This window comes from Jaculus jaculus, chromosome 2 (genome assembly GCF_020740685.1).
Source record: "Jaculus jaculus isolate mJacJac1 chromosome 2, mJacJac1.mat.Y.cur, whole genome shotgun sequence".
NCBI classification, from domain to species: Eukaryota; Metazoa; Chordata; class Mammalia; order Rodentia; family Dipodidae; genus Jaculus; species Jaculus jaculus.
In genome coordinates, this window is record NC_059103.1 from 838,932 (window position 1) to 860,165 (window position 21,234).

General features: G+C 49.5%; 1 protein-coding gene and 1 pseudogene across 1 annotated transcript in view; one reads left to right on the forward strand and one right to left on the reverse strand.

The window, feature by feature from the left end:
* Positions 1-21,234, forward strand: part of LOC123458781 (kinesin-like protein KIF19) — a 92,333-nt gene that overhangs the window by 64,368 nt on the left and 6,731 nt on the right. Inside the window, exons 13-18 of the mRNA XM_045144137.1 lie at positions 2,243-2,513; positions 4,226-4,347; positions 11,050-11,177; positions 15,385-15,493; positions 16,147-16,479; positions 18,655-18,805. Of these exons, the coding sequence (XP_045000072.1) occupies positions 2,243-2,513; positions 4,226-4,347; positions 11,050-11,177; positions 15,385-15,493; positions 16,147-16,479; positions 18,655-18,805 (1,114 nt within the window). The remainder of the gene's footprint in view (positions 1-2,242; positions 2,514-4,225; positions 4,348-11,049; positions 11,178-15,384; positions 15,494-16,146; positions 16,480-18,654; positions 18,806-21,234) is intronic.
* On the reverse strand, positions 20,582-20,974 carry LOC123458782 (annotated as a pseudogene).

A 21,234-nucleotide genomic window follows, 5' to 3' on the forward strand; every position in this document is an offset into this window, starting at 1 on the left:
GAGGGTCCCAGGGGCCAAAACTGCCCAGAGTTTGATTCTATACTACAGGTGCCCCTGCCCCAAGCCAGGACTTGGGATCCATTACCTCCTTGAAGGGCTCTTATGGTCAGCTCCACTCCTGAGGGCCATTTCCCCATTAACCACCTCCCAACCCAAGCAAGGATGAGGGGGAAGGGCTGTCAGTTATACTAAGGTGGTGGTTGTTATTTTAAACAAAATGGAGAAGCATAAATAAAGGGTTTATCTCAGTACCATAAAAAAAATAATAAGTAGGGCTGGAGAGATGGCTCAGTGGTTAAAGTGCTTGCCTGCAAAGCCTAAGGACCCATGTTTGACTCTCCAGATCCCACATAAGGCAGATGCACAAAGGTGAGGCAAGCGCAAGGTTGCGTATGCCCACTAGGTGGTGCAAGTGTCAAGTTCAATGTCAGTGGTTCAGGCCCTGAAGTGCCAATTCTCTGTCTCTCTCTGTCCCTCTAAAAAAATAAATAAATAAAATAAGTAAAAATTATAAATAAATAGGGCGGAATGATGATTAGTGATTAAGGTGCTTGCCTGAAAGGCCAAAGGACCCAGGTTTGATTCCTCAGGACCCACATAATCCAGATGCACAAGGTGGTGCACATATCTGCATGTCTTGTACAGCTGGGCTTGGCCACGTGTGCCTGTAACCCAAGTCCAGTAAAGGGCAGCAGAGAGCAGAAAACATCTGGGTCTCGTTCAAAACAGCAAAGCTCCAGTATCAACAAGCGACTCCAGCTCAAATAAGTATGGGAGAAGCGTGATGGAGCGGGGCACACCCAATGTCTGCTGTAGCCACTGTAGGCTAGTGCATGGGACAATACCATGGAACAAATACACCACACCACACACATAAGCACAAGCAAAAAAAAAAAAAAAAAAAACAGGGAAAAGAAATGACTTATTCTAGTTCATCTTGATGAGTGAAATGAGTTTATCAGAGCCAGGCATGGTGGCACATGCCTTTAATCCCAGCACTAGGGAGGCAGAGGTAGGAGGATTGCCTTGAGTTCAAGGCCACCCTGAGAGTGTACATAGTGAATTCCAGGTCAGCCTGGGCTATAGTGAGACCCTCCCTCAAAAAACCAAATAAAGAAAGAAAGAAAGAATTTATCAGGAATCATTTTAGGGAACAGTATACTATTATCTGTATTTCCTGAAGTTGTGAGCTCCTATTTTATTTTTTTTTATTTATTTTTATTTATTAATCTGAGAGTGACAGAGAGAGAGAGAGAGAGAGAGAGAGAGAGAGAGAGAGAGAGAAAGAGAAAGAGAGAATGGGCGCGCCAGGGCCTCCAGCCAATGCAAACGAACTCCAGACGCGTGCGCCCCCTTGTGCATCTGGCTAATGTGGGTCCTGGGGAATTGAGCCTCGAACCGGGGTCCTTAGGCTTTATAGGCAAGCACTTAACTGTTGTATCTCTGCAGTCCCTATTTTATTTTTGTTTATTTATTAGAGAGAAAGGGAGATAATGGGCATGCCAGGGCCTCCAGGCACTGGGAAAAAAAAAAAACCCTCCAGATGCATGCACCACCACGTATATCTGTCTTACGTGGGCTCTGGGGACTCAAACCTGGGTCCTTAAACTTCACAGACAAGTGCCTTAACCACCAAACTCTCTCTCCAGCCCAGCCAGCTCCTAGTTTATATGGCTGTAAGTCCACAGCCACTGCCTAGATCAGAGGTGACCACAGGCTCAGACCCCAGAAGGAATAGATGCAGCAGGCTCAGAGGACGTTACCTGTCGGTGCAGCTCTGTCCCCGCCCTGCTGGGGACTCTGGTGGTCTAGGAGACGCTGACCGACTGTGGGGAGGAGAGCTTTCCTCACTGCAGCCTGGCATGTGGGACAGCTGAAGGGTGGCTCACTGCATGACCGTGTCTCTCTCCCTAGGATGGGGTGGACTTCTCTCCTGCAGCTAGTTTGACAATCTCCGTGGGTGCTGGTCCTCAGGGCCACCCCTGGGTGTCAGGGTGATTAGAGCAGGTGTGAACTTAGAGTCTGATGATGAGGTGGTGTCTGCCCTGTCCAGGAACTGGCTAAGCCCCTGCAGGGTCAGCAAGGCAGCAAAATGCAGCCAGAAAATGTGGTTGGTTCCAGAAAGGATGGTGCACATCCAGGGGATGACTGCTCCACGTTCCCCCCCGACCCCAGGACGAGGAGCCCCGGAGAGCCACCAGGTCTCTGGCTCCTGGCCCTCAGCTCCCCGTGTCTCCCACAGGCCAGGCTGGAGCAGCGCCTGGCCCACGCCAAGCAGAAGGTCTCACGCATGGAGCAGCTGCTGCCCAGGCAGGTGACGAGCGAGGAGCAGCGGGAGGTGCTGCGGCTGCTGTGCAGAGCCCACGAGCTGGAGGTGGAGAACACAGAGCTGCAGGCGGACAACCTGTGCCGCAGGAACCTGCTCTGCCAGCAGGACCTCGTGATCCAGCGCTACCACCAGCACCGGCTGCTCTGCCAGCAGGTCATCCAGGGCCAGCGGCAGCTGATATGGGGTGAGGCCAGCCCCGCTGCTGCTCATCGGCTGGAAAACATGGGCGGGAGGGCTGCGGACACAGCTCGCTCTTAGGGGGCGTATGAGTATGAGCAAGCTCGAGGTTCTGGCCTCAAACCCCAGCACTGCAGACAAACAAAAAGTTCTTTGTCTGGAACACTGGAGCGTATAGCATAACAAAAATTTATTTATTTTTGGCTTTTCAAGGTAGCGTCTCGCTCTAGCCCAGGCTGACCTGGAATTCACTATGGAGTCTCAGGGTGGCCTTGAACTCATGGCGATCCTCCTACCTCTGCTTCCTGAGTGCTGGGATTAAAGGCATGCCTGTGTCACCACGCCTGGCCCACATAACAAAATTTAAAATAGAGCCTGATGTGGTGGCACACACATTTAATCCCAGCACTTAGGGAGCAGAGGAGGATCATCATGAGTTCGAGACTGCCCTGAGACTACATAGTGAATTCCAGGTCAGCCTGGACTAGGGGGAGATCCTACCTTAAAAAAAAAACAAACCTTAATTAATTAAGAATATATAGACAGGGGCTAGAGAGATGGCTTAGCAGTTAAGCGCTTGCCTATGAAACCTAAGGACCCCGGTTCAAGGCCCGATTCACCAGGTCCCACATTAGCCAAATGCACAAAGGGGCACACATGTCTGGAGTTTGTTTGCAGTAGCTGGAGGCCCTGGCTCACCCATTCTCTTTCTCTCTCTCTCTCTTTCTCTCTGTCATTCTCAAATAAATTAATAAAAACAAACAAAAATTAATTTAAAAAAGAATATATAGACGGGATGGAAGGATGGATTAGTGTTTAAGGCACTAGCCTGCAAACCAAAGAACTCAGGTTCAATTCCCCAGGACGCACGTAAGCCAGATGCACAAGGTGGCATATGCTTCTGGAGTTCCTTTGAAGTGGCTGAAGGCTGTGGTGCGCCATTTTCTTTCTCTCTATCTGCTTTTCTCTTTCTCAAATAAATAAATATTTAAATTTAAAAATATATATGTAGGGCTGGGCAAATGGATTAGCAATTAAGGCATTTGCCTGAGAAGCCTAAGGACCCCGGTTCAATTCCCCAGGGCCCACTTAAGCCAGATGCACAAGGGGGTGCATGTACCTGGAGTTTGTTTGTAGTGGCTGGAGGCCCTGGTGTGCCCACTCTTTTTATGTGCCTCTTCCTCTCTCTCAAATTTTATATATATATATATATATATATATATATATATATATATATATATATATATATATATATATATATCTGAGGATGACCTTAACCTCCTGATCCTTCTGCCTCTAACGCCCCAAGTGCTGGGATCATGGGTATGCATCACCAAACCCAGTTTTGGTTTTTTTGAGGTAGGGTCTCACTCTAGCCCAGGTTGACCTCGTACTCACTCTGTAGTTTCAGACTGGCCTCAAACTCACAGCCATCCTCCTACCGTGCTTCCCTAGTGCTGGGATTAAAGGCGTGCTAGACTGGCTATCAAACCCAGTTTTATGTGGTGCTGGAGGTGGAACCCAGGGCTTTGTGCAGGCAAAGCGAGCACTCTATCAACTGAGGTATGTCCCCAGACCAAGAAAAAGCCACTTTTTAGAAGGCACTTTGCCTTCCAACTTCCAAGGAAGGAAGCTCTTTCTAGCAGGTGGAGGTTTCGCCTGGTCTGAGGTGGATGTGTCCAGAGCTCATTCTGACCTTTGCTTTCCTGGTTTCTACAGACAGTGGCATATCGGTGCCAGAGTCTCTCGAGCAGCAGTACCAACTATATTCCCGTGAGCTGGGCGAGGGCACGCTGGACCGCCTGCTGCTGTTGCCCTCTGTGATGTCCAGCTCGCTCTGGGTGAGTCTGCCCACTTCGGGCTAAGGTCATGATTGGTACTCAGCCCCATGCCCATGGCTAGCCCTCCTCTGCCCCCAGGAAATTGACACAGAAACTTAGAGACATCCTTAAAACAGGTGAGTCAGAATTCCACGTGGAGGTTGGCTGAACCACAGACTAGGCGAGGTTCAGGATTTGGGGAGCCGGCCTGGGCCTGAGGACCACAGCCTGGCCAAGGTGCTGGCAGAGGAGAGTCTGCTTGTGAGCCCAGTGGGTCTAGGTGCTGCTGCCATGGGCCAGGCCACACAACTGTGTCACCCACTGCTGGGCTCCTCCCCGGGCAGGTAGTACTGAGGGAAGGACCAGGCTTGTTGGTTCCTCCCTAGGAATCAAGAAGGAAGATGAGCATACGGCGACTCAGAAACCTCTCCTGGCCACCGGAGAAAAACCCCGAGGGTTGTATGGGATGCCTGTGGAATGTGAGATTTTTCAGGTCTGGAGAAAATTTATAAAGGCCTTGCTTATGAAGCAGGGGCCATTATCTGTTTTAATTTGATCAGGCAGCCTAAGAGTGGCAAAACATTGAAGCATATGACTAATGGTATGTTTAGATTTTTCCCCATCATGTGCTTATGCCAGCAGGCATGGGAAAAGGAATCGGCTGAATTTTGGGTCTAAGGCCAGGGACCAGGGGGACGGTCCAATGGGCTTTGATGGTCTCTTTCCCCTTATTTAACGGGGCTGGGGGGAGCCCCGGAGGAGTTTAAAGGCTTTCCCTGTATGTCAAAATTTGATTGACACTTGGGTTAGAGAGATGGCTTGGTGGTTAAGTGCTTGCCTGTGAAGCCTAAGGACCCCAGTTCGAGGCTCGATTCCCCAGGACCCACATTAGCCAGATGCACAAGGGGGCGCATGCCTCTGGAGTTCGTTTGCAGTGGCTGGAAGCCCTGGTGTGCCCATTCTCTCTCTCTCTCTCTCTCTGCCTTTCTCTCTGTGTCTGTCTCTCTCAAATAGATAAATAATAAAAAAATTTGACACTCCCTAGCCCAATGAAACTCCTTTTTGCATTTAAGGCAGCAGGTGCGAGGGGCGTTTGTCATCCTCCCAGAGGGCAGGGGAGGCTTTGTCTTGTTTGGGCACTCCTTTTTAAAGTGGCCCTCTTCCCCGCACCTGAAACACGTTGACTTTTTTTAGGATTTAACTGTAATGCGCAGATCATAGTGGCCAAATCTCTCTGTTTATTTCAGTAAAGGGCAGTAGCCATGGCCCTAGCCTGATGGGAGATAGTGCCAATGTCCTTGGTGGCTACAATCCATCTACTCATGGACTTGTCCTTGAGACCTGCACAGGCAAGACGGTGATTGGCCGTCATCCCTTCCTAGACCAACATTTTAGTAAACTGATCCCATAATGCCCGTGGGGGAAATTTTCGTTGGAGACTTTTTTCCACCCTATCCATAAATGTAGCCAAGTCCTTGGATGGTTTTTGAGTAATACTCATAAGGGGGGTTTCAGAGGGTCCCTCATCAAGCTTTTCCCATGCCACCAAGCCCAGTGCCCTGACCTGGTCCCTATATGGGTCAGGGATAGCCGCCTGTTGCGTGCCTGTAGTATATTGATCAGAGGTACTGGAGAGCATCCCAAAAGTTATCGGCACAGGGGGCTGTTGACTTTGGTTTTGCTCTGCCTGTGTATGGCACTCATCTCTAAAAAGGCACACCACTTAATGTATAGGGGACCCGACAAGACAGCCCTGACTAGATTTTTCCAATCTTGGGTTGTACAAGGTTGATGGGCAAGTCCCTGTAATAGGGTCTCAGCCCAAGGAGAGTTGGGTCCATCCTCTGAGACTGCCTTTTTAAGCTCCTTAAGGTCCTGAGCTTCCTACAGATACCAGGCAGCAGGGTGATTGCCCCCAGGATTTAGATTGATGGGAAATAAAAAAAGTAGCTTTATTTTCTGGTGGCTTGGTGGTTGAATATGAAGGAGGGGCCAAGGGGTTCCAGAAAGGATTAGTTGATGGAAGAGGTTGAGGAGGTCCCCTGGAAGGCTAGGGAGCACTCTCAAAGGGATCGAGTGAGGAGTATAAAGATGTACCCTTTTCTGGGGCTCTTAAAGCTGTATCTCCAGGAGGAGTAGCCGGATCAGGCTGTATACTATCTTTTTCCTCTGTCTTTTGTTTATGTTTGGTTGGCCTTGGAGGGAAGCAGTCTTTATGGTCGAGATCATAGGGAGGGCTCATGAGGGGGGTATTTGTGCATCTGGTTTTACATGGGTATGGGGGAATCCAATCCATGTCACCAGGTTTTTTAAAAAATTTTTTTGGTTTATTTTTATTTATTTATTTGAAAGTGACAGAGAGAGAAAGAGGCAGATAGAGAGAGAGAGAGAATGGGCGTGCCAGGGCTTCCAGCCACTGCAAACGAACTCCAGACGCGTGCGCCCCCTTGTGCATCTGGCTAACGTGGGTCCTGGGGAATGGAGCCTCGAACCGGGGTCCTTAGGTGTCACAGGCAAGTGCTTAACTGCTAAGCCATCTCTCCAGCCCAACAAGGAAAGGATTTTTAAAGCCAAGTGACTGTCAAGAAAAATTAAGGGGTTGGAGAGATGGCTTAGCAGTTAAAGCACTTGCTGGTGAAGCCTAAGGACCCATGTTTGACTCCCCAGAACCCACATATGCCAAACACACAAGGTCATGCATGGGTAAAAGTGGTGCATGGGTTTGGAGATCAATTGTAGTGGTTGGAGTTTCTGGGTTGCCAATTCTCTACCTTTCTTTCAAAAAATACAAAATAAAAACTGACTTGTGCTGGAGAGATGGTTAAGCAGTTAAGGCACTTGCTTGTAAAGCCTGATGACCCAGTCTTGGTTCTCCAGTACCCTTGTGAAGCCAGATGTACAAAGTGTCCTGGTGTACCCATAGTCATTCTTTCTTTATTCTCTCTCTCTCCTTGCAAAATAAGTAAATGAAATAGTTTTAGAAAACTGACTCTGAGGTCCACGAATGGGTGGTTGATTCCCATCAGAACTGAAGTCATTTCCTAGATCACATTCCATAGTTGTTCCCTTCAGCCCCGTGCTGTCTGGAAAGCAGAATGGGTAGTTGAGAGGTGCAGAGGGTTACCTAGCTGGCAATTAGCTAGAATGTGTGTGTGTGTGTGTGTGTGTGTGTGTGTGTGTGATTTCTTAGAATGACGGGAGAGACTGTTAAGACAAAGTTCTAAATCTACTAAGTGCCAGAAACTAGAAAAGAAAGGTAAGAGAATCCCTGTCAAAGGACAGTTTGCTGTGATGGACATTTGGAGGAATCAGCGATACCCACCCTTAGCCCTCCCTGACTTTCCCAAGAGTGAGAAGACCAGGATAGAGGTGCTTTGTGGCCAGGCCTCAACCCCAAGATGTCAGAGTTGGGAACCGGAGTAACCATGGACACAGCAATGAGATGCAAGGCCAGCACCAGCAGAGGACTGACTTCCTCTTGGAGGAGTGTCGCCAGGTTTTGCACACAAGCACCTTTAACCACTGAGCACTTTCTCCAGCTCCTTGATGTGTGTGTGTGTGTGTGTGTGTGTGTGTGTGTGTGTGTATTTTTTTTTCCTCCATAGCTTCATGCTTTCCCAAAGTTAGACTCATACAGCAGACCTTTCACACCAGCGCTTTCCCTTCCGTGAAATGCATGTGTGTCTTCACTGCCCCGTTCCATGATGCACTCGCTCACTTCTGTCTTCCCACTGAGTGACGTCATTCACTGTGTGGCTGTACCAACGTTTAACTCTTCACCTGCTCATGGGCATCTCTGCTGCTTCTAAGTCTTGCCAATCGTGAGTGATCCTGCCACAAGCGTCCACACACAGGCTTGTGTGAGGATGTAGATTTTTCTTCTTCTCTGGGGAGATACTGAGGAGTGTGGCTGAGCTGGATCATGTGGTGACGGTTTCGTTTTGCAAGAAACTGCCAACTTGTCTTCTAGACCCACTGCAGTACCCCTATCGGCCACACCGGCTAGCTCCTGTTGCTCACATCCTTGTCTAAACTCAGCGACAGGCATGTCTGTGCTTTTCCCACCAGTGTTCCTTTGGGTCTGCAATCCAGCCTGAGCCCATGTTACTCCTAGCTGTCTGTCCTGGTTTCTGGAAGCCTCTATAGTCTCTCTCCCTCCCTGTCTTCCTCCCTCCCTTTCTCCATCTTTTGCCCTCCTATCCTACCCTCTTTCCCTCCATCCCTTCTTCCCTCCTTTTCCCTCTCTGCCCTCTTCTCTCTCCCCCTTCCTTTGTGGAAAGCTATGCATGTTCTCCACCATTCTGACCATCCAATACCAACTCCTCACCCCTCTTCAGCCCCTGGGAACCCTGTGTTTTACTTTCCGTCTCTGTGGGTTTGACTCCTCTAGGGATCTTCTTTGAGTGAAACCCTTGATCACTGGCTTATGTCACTTGCTGTAACACCATCCATGTTGTAACGTATGTCAGAATTTCCTTCCTTTGAGGGGCTGACTAAAAGCTCACCGCGTGTGTGTTTCCCCATTTCCCCACACGTCGCGGGGAAACCTTTTCCCTGGGAGTGATGCAAATTCACGTCTTCTTCCCCAGATAGGACACAGAGAAGTTTGATTACACTGAAACCAGTTCTGGTGGACCAGGGAGTTTATTGGGGTTACTTACAGAACAGGGTGAGGGGTTGCTTACAGGAGACTAGGTGACTCAAACACAGCCTCACGGCAAGAGGTCTCACCCCATCCTGGATGATGACCTCCCCATAGCTGCTGTGACTCACAGGCAGCCGCATCAGAGAGTGCACCCCAGCACAGGTGCCGACTCACAGAAGCTGCCACTCTGGAACACACTGCACCCCAGCGGGCAGCTCCATCACAGAGTCTCTTTCCTCCATGCAGCTGTTTCCCTTTTTAAAAAAATTATTTGGCGGGGAGGGGAGAACAAACTCCAGACACACGCACCATCTTGCACATCTGGCTTCTGTCAGTGCTGGGGGATCAAACCTGGGCCCTTAGGCTCCGCGGGCAAGTTCCTTAACCACTAACCCATCTCCCAGCCCTGTTTCCCTTTTTAAAAAAATTTTCTTGAGCCAGGTGTGGTGGCGCACGACTTTAATCCCAGCACTTGGGAGGCAGAGGTAGGAGGATTGCTGTGAGTTTGAGGCCACTCTGAGACTACATAGTGAATTCCAGGTCAGCCTGGGCTAGAGTGAAACCCTACCTCAAAAAAAAAAAAAATCTTAAAATTAATTAATTTATTTATTTGAGAGTGACAGACAGACAGAGACAGAGAATGGATGTGCCAGGGCCTCCAGCCACTGCAAACAAACTCCAGACACATGTGCCCCCTTGTGCATCTGGCTAATGTGGGTCCTAGGGAATCAAGCCTTGAACCCGGGTCCTTAGGCTTCACAGGCAAGCGCTTAACCACTAAGCCATCTCTCCAACCCCCTGTTTCCCTTTATAGAGCCTTAGGGTGGGGTCTTAGAACCCTTCCCCAGTCTTGTTAACTTCCTGAGTCTCTGGAACTTTCCTCCTACCCCACCCCTAGGAAGGGATGTTTCGGTTTCTAGTTAATGTAATGTTATGACCTTTTAAGAGTCAGGTCTCCCAGACTTGTCTTCCTGAATCCCCAGTGCCTCCTTCCTCTCTTCTACTTGGAAGAATCTGCTACACAACACTCCCTAGCAGACCGAGTCTTCCCTCGGTGGATACTTGGGTGGCCCCCACCCCTGGCTGCCTGAGTGATGCTGGGGAACATGGATTGTGTGTGTGGAGCTCTGTTTTGAGTCTGTGGTTTCAGCTTTTGTTGTTGTTGATGTCGTTTTTGTTTTTCAAGGTAGGATCTCACTCTAGTTCAGGCTGACCTGGAATTCACTACATAGTCTCAGGATGGCCTTGAACTCACGGTGATCCTACCTCTGCCTCCCAAGTGCTGTTGTGCATGGTTTCAATTCTTTTGGGTATCAGCCCAGACATAGAACTCTTGGGTCATACGTATGATAGCCCTGTGTTTAGTTTAATTAATTCATTTATTTTTGAGAGAGACAGAGAGAAGTGAAAGAACGAGACAGAGAGAGAGAGATAGAATGAACTCCAGACGCGTGTGCCCTCTTGTGCGCATGTGCGACATTGCCTGCTTATATCGCTGTGTGTCTGGCTTACAAGGGGCCTGGAGATTTGAACAGGAGTTCTTAAGCTTCACAGACAAGCACCTTGACTGCATAACAACTAAGCCATCTCTCCAGCCCATGTTTGTTTATTTATTTATTTATTTATTTTTAGAGGTAGGGTTTCACTCTAGTACAAGCTGACCTGGAATTCACTATGTAGTCTCAGGTTGGCCTTGAACTCATAGTGATCCCCCTACCTCTGCCTCCCCAATGCTGGGATTAAAGGCGTGCACCACCACACCCAGCCCCCATATTTAATTTTTTGAGGGCTGGTGGTCTTTTATGGTCTTTGGCAACAGGTGTCCCCCATACCACTTCTACTCAAGGTTGAGGCCAAGGTCTGGTCCCTGGAGAGCTGTCCACCTGTGCAGGGAAGCCTCCCTGATCCTCATAGTGGGCACCAGCTAGGGAGCCCACCTGGTTGATCTCCTGTGCCCTATGGCTTTCCCTGAACCCTGGTGAGGAGGGCTTGGTCTTCCTGTGGCCCTGCAGATTCCCTCTGCTTGGTATTACTATTTCCAGCATCTCTGCTACCCTCACTTGTTCTTTTGGTCCCAGGATGGCTCTGTACCGAACAGATCGCCCTCACCTCCCGAGGAACCCAGCGGAGACCAGCCAGATAACAGGAAAGACCTCCCATGGGGCACCCCATTGGAGCTGCCTCCAATATTGCTGGAGAGAGACAGGTGGGTCAGGTGGAGCCTGGGTAAGGGCTAAGGCCACAAGTTCCATGTACTTTGCTGACACCTAATATGCAGCCCAGGGCTTTCTCCAGAGCCCCTGCTCCCTCTCCTAGAAGTGCTAGAAGTGTGTCTCACATCCCTTCATGGGAGTCATTTTAAGAATAACCAACTCTGGGCTAGGGAAATGGCTCAGTTGGTTAAGTGCTCACCACATAAATATGAGGACGTGAGTTTGAATCCTCATGTAAAAGTCAGTGGTGCAGGGCACACCTGTCATCCCAGCACTGGGGAGGCAGAGACAGGAGGATCCCCAGGGCTTGCTGGATAGCTAGTCTACTGAATCAGTGAGCTCCAGGTTCCATGAGACCCTCTGTCTCAAAAAATAAGGTAGGGCTGGAAAGATGGCTTAGCAGTTAAGGCACTTGCCTGCAAAACCTAAGGACTCATGTTTTACTCTCCAGGTCCCATGTAAGCCAGATGCACAAAGGTGGGGCAAGCATAAAGTCTCACATGCCCACTAGATGGCGCAAACATCTGGAGTTCAATTGCAGTGGCTGAGGCCCTGGAGTGCCAGTTCTCTCTCTGTGTCTCACTGTCTCTAAAATTAAAAAAGAAATAAGGTGAGCAGACTTGGGAGATGGCTCAATGGTCAAAAGCACTTACTTGCAATCCCACTGTCCCAGTTTCAATTCCCCAGTGCCCATGTAAAGCCCCATGCAGAGTGGTGCATGCATCTGAATTTTGTTTGCAGTGGCGAGAGACCCGGGCGTGGCTATTCTCTCACACACAAGATGTTGACCTCTGGGCACCACACACGCACGTCATACATGAGTTCATATGTGCACCCACATGCATACACACACATATGCATAGCTCACACACATGTGAACAAAAAAGAGGGGCTAGAAAGATGGCTCAGTGGATTAAAGCTCTTGCCACACAAGCGTGAACAACCGAGTTTAGATCCCAGGAACCCACGTAAAGCCAGACGCTGTCGCAGGCCTCTGTAATCCCAGCACACTTAGGGCAAGAAGAGGCAGAGACAGGAGAGTCCCCGGAAGTACAGTGGTGAACAACAAAGACCCCATCTCAAGCAAGGTGGAAGGCAAGGATGAGACTTGAAATTGGCCTCTGATCACCACATACGTGCCATGGCATGCACACCCACATGCGCACACACAGGAACGTGCGCACACACAAAAGAAAAGTGACCCCATCCCAGTAGCTGCACTCCATGCACTCAGCCAGCAGCTGAGGCGTGAGTTGGGAAGGAGTCCCCGGTTTTCCCATGCGTCTGTTCTGAATGTGGTCAGGGTTTCCACCTAGCCCTGCCCGCAAGGCCTTCCTCCTCCATTCTCTTTTTTCTGTAGTATTTTCCAATAGACCAAAGCATACACCAGCACATCAAGGGCCCATATATGTGACCTCTTGGTTCCATAGTTCACATTGGCCCAATTTGTATGGCTTTCCTTATCACTGAGGCTGTCATAACAAAACACCATAAGATGGGAGGCTTAACATGTGTGTAGTGTGCATGTGCATGTGTGTTCATGTGTGTGTGGATGAACATGTGTGCAAGCACTTATGAATGTGTGTGTGTACATATGTGTTTGGAGGCCAGAGGTTGATATCAGAGTCTTCCTCACTGTTTACTTTATTTATTGAGACAGGTTCTCTCACTGAACCTAGAGCTCACTAATTGGGATAGACTAGCTATCCAGCCAGCCCTGGGGATCCACCTGTCTTTACCTCCCCAGCACTGAGACTTGCATATGCCCCCATGACTGGCATTTTGTGTGGGCACTGGGGATGTGAGTTCAGGTGCTCATGCTCACACCCTATGCCCATTATGCCATCTTCCTGGTTCTAACACAGATTTTCTTATAACTGTGGAGACTGGCAATGTGCTAGTGGTTTGGGAGCTTGGCGAGGGCCTGTCTGTAGTTGGAAGATGGCTGCCTTGTTGCTGTGTCCTCTCGCGTTGTGGGAGTAGGCAGGAAGAAGAGGTGACAAGGGGGAGGGAGAGACAGGGGATAGGGGAAGAAGAGTGTGGCCAGTAGTTTCCTCTCATTTTTATGAGAGAGAGAGAGAGAGAGAGAGAGAGAGAGAGAGAGGAGAGAGAGAGGGAGGGAGAGAAAGAGAATTGGCACACCAGCTCCTCTAGCCACTGCAGTCAACCTCCATATATGTGCGCCACCTTTTGCGCACGTGTGACCTTGTGTGCATGCGTCTCCTTGTGCTTCTGGCTTACATGGGTTCTGGGGAGTCAAACCTGGGTCCTTAGGGTTTCCAGGCAAGCGCCTTAACCACTAAGCCATCTGTCTAGCCTCCTCCTTTTTTTAATTTTTATTTTTTTGAGGTAGGGTCTCACTCCAGTACAGGCTGACCTGGAATTCACTGTGTAGTCTCCGGGTGGCCTCGAACTCATAGTGATTCTCCTACCTCTGCCTCTTGAGTGCTGGGATTAAAGGGATGTGCCACCACACCCGGCTTCCTCTTTATATAATTGCAGTCCTTCATAAGATTAGACTCTCAGCTATGACCTCACTTCACCCTAGTCGCCTCTTGAAGATTCTGCCTGTAGACATGATCACGTGGTCTCAGGCCTTCCACGTGTGAACCTGGAGACAGAATTCCCCCATCGTAGTCTCCTATTCTAGCCTCACACTTTTATGTTTTTTATTGGAGAGAAAGAGAGGGAGAAAGAGGCAGAGAGAAAGCAAGATATATATATATAGAGAGAGAGAGAGAACAGGTGCACCAGAGCCTCCAGCCACTGCAAATAAAACTCCAGATGCATGCGCCACCTTGTACATCGGGCTTAAGTGGGTACTGGGGAATCAAACCTGGGTCCTTAGGCTTCACAGGCAAGCATCCTAAGCTGTCTTTCCAGCCCTATCCTCACACTTAGGTGTTTTTTTTTTTCTTATTATTTATTTGCAAGGAGAGAGACTGGGATAGGGGGGAGAAAAATGGAAAAATGGGCACACTAGGGCCTCCTGCCACTGAAACCAAACTCCAGATGCATGCACCACTCTGTACATCTGGCTTTATATGGCTCCTGGGGAACTGAACCCTAGGCAGTCAGGCTTTACAGACAAGTGCCCTTAACTGCTGAGCCATCTCTCCAGCCCTGTCCTCAGACTTTCAAAGTATAACACAGACATTACAGCATTTCACCCCTTAGCATATGATCTACTGTGGCCCTTTCCCACTGAAACCACATGCATGGCAAGGGCTTTTACCCATGGCACCACCTCCCCAACCTCTCCCTGTCTCTTGGCACAAATATTGCAGCATGCACCATTGTCCTTGGGTCCCCAGTGCCCTTTGGCTGCATGGCTTCCCCTGCCCAGATGGAGTATGGAGAGCAGACCCTGCTAGCCAAGATCCTATGCTGGTTCCCAGCTGCCGCAGTAGGTGGTCAAAATGAATGATTAGGTGAATGAGCAAGTGTGGCCCCAATCACAGAAGGGTGGCTGAGGCCATCCTCCAACCCAGTGCATGGGCACAAGGCTCGGGTTCCGCCTTGCTCGAGCTGTGGCAAGGATGCAGGCCTCAGTGTGATCCCCCCCTTTTCTATTGTTTTTTTGAAATATGGTTTCAGTCTGGCCCAGGCTGACCTGGAATTCACTATGTAGTCTCAGGGTGGCTTTGAACTCATGGTGATCCTTTTATCTCTGCCTTCCCAGTGCTGGGACTCAAGGCGTGCGCCACCACGCTCTTCTAGTGTGACCCTCTTTTCTTATTTTTAAACTTTATTTTTAGTTATTTATTTGAGAGAGAGAGGGAGAGAAAGGCAGAGAAAGGGAAAGAAAGAGAATGGGCCCCAGACGTATGCGCCCCCTTGTGTATCTGGCTTACATGGGTCCTGGAGAGTCGAACCAGGATCCTTTAGCTTTGCAGGCAAACCCCTTAACTGCTAAGCCATCTCTCCAGTGTGACCCTTTTTAAAAATTTTTATTTATTTGAGAGAGAGAAAGAGGCAGAGAGAGAGAGAGAAAGAGGCAGAGAGAGAGAGAGAATGGGCACACCAGGGCCTCCAGCCACAGCAAATAAACTCCAGATACATGCGCCTCCTTGTGCATCTGGCTTATGTGGGTCCTGGAGAATTGAACCGGGATCCTTTGGCTTTGCAGGCAAACACCTTAACCTCTAATCCATCTCTCCAGTCCCAATGTGACCCTTTTGATCGCTGTTTCATCCACAGTGACGGGAACATGTCATCGAAAAGCACGCCATTGCGGAAGCGGGGGAAACAAGACGCTCTTCTGCCTCTGCCAGCCCTCCGTGTCCTGCTCACTCCCCCAGTGCTTGAGGTTGGTGTATGGGGGAATCGCGAGGTGGGGAGGACTCTTTCCCAGCAGCAGGGTCACTCACCCAGGGGTGCTTCAGTCGTCTTCTCATTGCTGGGACCAAACGCTCAGCCAGAAGCAGCTGATGGGAGGAAAGGGCTTATTTCGGGTTTACAGCCTTAAGGGGAAGCTTCATCGTGGCAGAGTAAACGTGGCATCGGCAGGATGCCGTCACATGTCTGGGTGGGCGTCGTCTAGGTACTGAGCGTGGAGCTGGCTTAATACACCTCAAAGCCCACCCCCAGTGACACACCTCCTCCAGCAAGACTCTGCCCCCCAAAGGCTCCACCACCTGGGGATTGAGTATGAGCCTCCGTCACAAAACATGAGGCTAGCCGGGCATGGTGGCACACACCTTTAATCTCAGCCCTCTAGAGGCAGAGGTAGAAGGTTTGCCATGAATTCGAGGCCATCCTGAGACTACATAGCGAATTTCAGGTCACCCTGGACTACAGTGAAACCCTACCTTGAAAAACCAAACCAAATCAAACAAAAACAAAACAGTAGACTATGGGGGACACTTTATATCCAAACTACCACAGGTCTACATGGGGTGAATCTGGGACCATAATGACCATTAGTGGCCTGTGACCTCCACCGGTGCTGGTCTCTTTTAGCAGCCAAGCGCTCTCGGCGTGAAAAGCCTTGTCTCCAGGCTACAGCCCACGATTGCACAGGGGCCGAGACCCCCACAGGCAGTGGGGGAGGCCAGCAGCCCAGCCCCGAGTGCCTCAGCTCTCAAGGAGATGGCCCTGGGCACCAAGAGCATCACCCTTGTCGCAGCCAGCCGACGCCGTAAGGGGCGGGACCGGGACGGTGGCAGCCTGGATTCCAGGGACCCCAGCCCTGCACACAGGAGGTGGCCCCAAGCCAGCCCCAGCAGGGACTGCTCCGGGGAGAGGAAGGCCAGGAGGAAGCGGTCACCCTCCTTCACTTGCAGCTTGCAACTGGTGCGTGGACATCCTCCTGGTTGCTGGCATGTGGCCAGCACAGACAGAGAAAGAGGGCACAGAGGGAAGGCCAGGAACGAAGTTGGTCGTGTGGCCATGGGAGGTCCATGCTTCAAGGAGGAGATAGAAGGAAAGTATGCCCAGCCCACACTAACCCTTCACCATGCCCACATAGTGCCAAGCCGTGTGCCCATGTTTCATGCAGGTGTAACCACAAAGGACATGCAGACCTGTGACCTGGGAATTTTCATATCCCTGTTCAGGATTGTTTTGTTTTGCATTTTAAAAAATTATTGATTTATTAAAGAGAGAGAGAGAGAGGGAGAGAAAGAGGAAAATAGAGAGAGAATGGGCACACCAGGGCCTCCAGCCTCTGCAAATGAACTCCAAACGTATGCACCACCTTGTGCATCTGGCTTATGTGGGTCCTGGGGGAATTGAACTTGGGTCCTTTGGCTTTATAGGCAAGTGTCTTAACTGTTAAGTAAGCCCTCCAGCCAGTAGTTTTAGGTTTTGGCAGTGTTGAGAGTGCAACTCAGGGCCTTGAATATGCTAGACTGCTGAGCCACACCTTCAGCCCATTACTGGGGGATTCTAGGCAGGAGCTCTACCACTGAGCCACACCACAAGCCCCTCATTGGAGGATTCTAGGAAGGAGCTCTACCACTGAGCCATGCCTCCAGCCCCTCACTGGGGTATTCTAGGCAGGAACTCTACCACTGAGCCGCACGCCCCCAGCCCCTAACTGGAGAATTCTGGGCAGGAGCTCTACCATTGAGCCACTTCCCAGCACCTCACTGGGGGATTCTAGGCAGGTGCTCTACCACTGAGGCACACCCCCAGCCCCTCACTGGGGTATTCTAGGCAGGAACTCTACCACTGAGCCGCACGCCCCCAGCCCCTAACTGGAGAATTCTGGGCAGGAGCTCTACCACTGAGCCACTTCCCAGCACCTCACTGGGGGATTCTAGGCAGGTGCTCTACCACTGAGGCACACCCCCAACCCCTCACTGGGACATTCTAGGCAGGAACTCTACCACTGAGGCACACCCCAGCCCCTCACTGAGGGGTTCTAGGTGAGCATAATTCTACTGAGCCACAGTTTCCAGCCCTTCATAGGTGAATAGAGGGTCTCTTAGGCAAGAAATTGACAAGTTTGACTTTGCAGAACCCACATAAAAAGCTGGGCATGGCCATGCTCATCAGTAGCTCTAGTTTGAGGGACAGAAACAGAGAATCATGGATGGACTGAGCAGATCCAGGGTGAGGAAGAGGCTCTCTTCCAAGGAAATGCACAGATGAATGGTAAGACGATACCCAATGTTCTCCTTTGTCCTCTGCATGCACACATACCTGTACACGCATGTGCATGTACCACGCACAAACTCTATATACACATACCAAAACCAAAATTTAAAAAAAAGCCGGATGTCGTGGCACACGCCTTTAATCTCAGCACTTGGGAGGCAGAGGTAGGAGGATTGCTGTGAATTTGAGGTTAGCCTAGGACTACAGAGTGAGTTCCAGGTCAGTCTGGGCTAGGGCAAGATCCTACCTGGAAAAAAGAATAATAAAAGAAGAAATGAATCTGTTGGTTTGTTCAGTAGAAATAATGGTGTCAAAGGCAGGTGTATTTTCTCCAGAGAAATAGGAAAGAGAGAGAGAGAAAGACACCATCCGAAGTCCCAAGATGTGCAAGGTAAGCAAGCAGCTGGAGTCCAGGACGACCAGTGGTTCCATTCAGGTGTGAAGGAAGGAGAAAGCCGACATCTAGCTAGGAGGCAGGCAGAGTTTGTGATTTGGAGGGACATCTGTCTCCCTACCTGTTTTGGCCTTTACTGGAGTAAACAAGGCCCAATCACACATGGGAAGGCCATTTGCTGTACTCCATTCACTGACCCCGAATGTCACACTCATTGACAGTACCCTCCTAGGCACTGCCGATGAGACAGTTAGCCAAGTGTCTGGCCCAGATCGATGGTCACATAAAATGCCCATTCTGTTCTCTGTGAGGGCATCTGATAAGGAACAGGGAAGTACTGGGGCGAGAGTCATGAGATGCATCTATCCATTTGCCCATTCACTGGGGGTTGGGTGATTGCTATTTTGGCACACTTAGGCAGTTTCAGGTCATGGCCTTGAGAGCCTCACAACCTGTGCACTCCTTCTCTGCAGGCCACTGAGAGACCTAAGCCCCCAACGGAACATTCCACAGAGAGCCAGCTGTCCCCAGCGTACCTCCAGCCAGCAAAGTCACCTGGGAAGGGCATGTTTCCTGCCGTCCCTGTTGCCTCCAAAATGAAGCCCAGCCCCAGTTTCCGCACAGGTAAGGAATCAAAGAGACAAAACAGCCTGGTAATGTTTTCCTGTTGATCAAGCCTGGGGGTTTTGGGGAGATGACCCAGTGGGCTTTCCGTTCATGCATGAAGACCTGAGTTCCGATCCCCACCATCCACATAAACACTGCGCATGTCTGTGCACATCTGTACTCCCAGTGCTACGGAAGTGGAAGCGGGTAATCCCTAGGATTCACTGGTTTGCCAGCCTAGCCAAGCTGTGGGTTCAATGACAGACTCTGTCTCAATAAATAAGGTGGAGAGTGACTGAAGAAGACATTTAACATTGACCTCTGGCCTCTAAACACATGTCTACACATATGTACCCCCCACATGTGCACACATGCATACATGTGTGGACACCACACACACATACATACACATGCAGGAAAAGACTGTTCTTGCCAGACGTAATGGTGCACACCTTTAATCCCAGGACTCAGGAGGAAGAGGTAGGATTGCTGTGAGTTCAAGGCCATCCTGAGACTATATGGTGAGTTCCAGGTCAGCCTGTGCTAGAGTGAGACCCTACCTTGAAAATCCAAAATAAATAAATAAATAAATAAATAAAAGAGAGACTGTTCTTTCTGAATACAAACTTTGGAACCATCTGGGATATTGGCTACCTATGCTTTGCTATAAGTTTCAGGTTTTTTTTTTTTTAATCTCTCTTTAGTTGTTTATCTTTTTTTTTTTTTATTTTTTTATTTTATTTTTTTTTTTAAGAGACAGCAAGAACACACAGAAAGAGACAGGGAGAGAGAGAATTTGCATGCCAGGGCCTCCGCCACTGAAATCAAACTGCAGATGCTTGCGCCACCTAGTGGGCATGTGTAACCTTGCACTTGCCTCACCTTTGTGCATCTGGCTTATATGGGATCTGGAGAGTTGAACATGGGTCCTTGGGCTTTGCAGGCAAGTGACTTAACTGCTAAACCATCTCTCCAGCCCTATTTATCTATTTTCAAATTTTTATTTATTTGTTTGCAAGCAGAGAGAGAGGGAGAGAGAAGAAAGAATGGGCATGCCAGAGCCTCCACTTGCTGCAAACAAACTCCAAATTCATGGACCACTTTTAATCTAGCTTTACATGGATATTGAAGAATTGAACCTGGATTATTAGGCTTTGCAGGCAGAGCACCTTAACCACGAGCCATTTTTCCAGCCCCAATCTATCTATTTTTTTAAATATTTTTTGTTTATTTTGAGAGGGAGAGAAAGAAGGAGAGAGAGAGAAAGAGAGGGAGGGGAAGAGAGAGAGGATGCATGTGCCAGGCCTCCAGCTGCTGCAAATGAACTTCAGGTGCAAGCACCATCTTGTGCATCTGGCTTATGTGGGTCCTGGGGAATCAAACCTAGGTCCTTTGGCTTTGCAGGCAAGCGCCTTAACCACTAAGCCATTTCCCCAGCCCTATCTATCTATTTTTTGAGAGAGAGAGAAGGATGCAGATAGAGAGAGAGAGAGAATGGGTGCACTAGAGCCTCTAGCCACTGCAAACGAACTCCAAATGCATGTGCCACCTTGTACATCAGGCTTACATGGGTGTTGGGGAATCAAACTTGGGTCCTTAGGCTTCACAGGTAAGCACCTTAGCCACTAAGCCATCTCTCCAGCCCCTATGCATTTTGTTTTGTTTTTGAGATAGAGTCTCACTCTAGCTCAGGCTGGCCTCAAACTCATGACAATCCTCCTACCTCTGCTAGAATTAAAGATGTATGGCACCATGTCTAGCCCTACCTATTTTTTTTAAACAAGCTCTGGCAAGTTTTATTAAAGAAAAATTTTATATAGTTTACTTTTCACCAGTCTGCTCAGGCATGCTTCTAATAATGTCAGAATCACCTGGATCAATGATAGACAGTGTGCATACTCTGCAGTATTTCCCACGTGCTGTGCCCAATTCAATATTATTGCCACTATAGTGATGGATACCAGTTTTGGCCAACATAGCATAGTATTCTATCTCAGATTTCCTCAACGCCGGGCATTTGTTGGTGAGGATGACCAATTTCGCTTTGCCCTGTCTGGTCATCTTCAGCGTCTGCTTGTACCCCAGCACATATTTTCCACTCTTCATAATGAGCTGGAGCCTCGAGTTGATGGACTCCAGGGACTTTTCGTCTTCTTTGCAGCCACCATCTTCCTGCCTTAGGTGCGGGACGGGCCCCAACCAAGAGCAGCCGCCAAGATGGCTGGGGAGCGAGAAAGCCCTACCTATTTTTTTGACACAGGTTTTCTAGCCCAGGTTGACCTTGAACTCCCCTATGTAGCCAAGGATGACCTTAAACCTCTGACCCTCTTACCTCCACTTTCCATGATAACAGAATGCCACCATAGTCCTCCCCTGTTTTTGGTGGTGCTGGGGATAGAACCTTTCCTTGCACATGCTAAGCAAGCACTCTAGCAATGAGCCATATC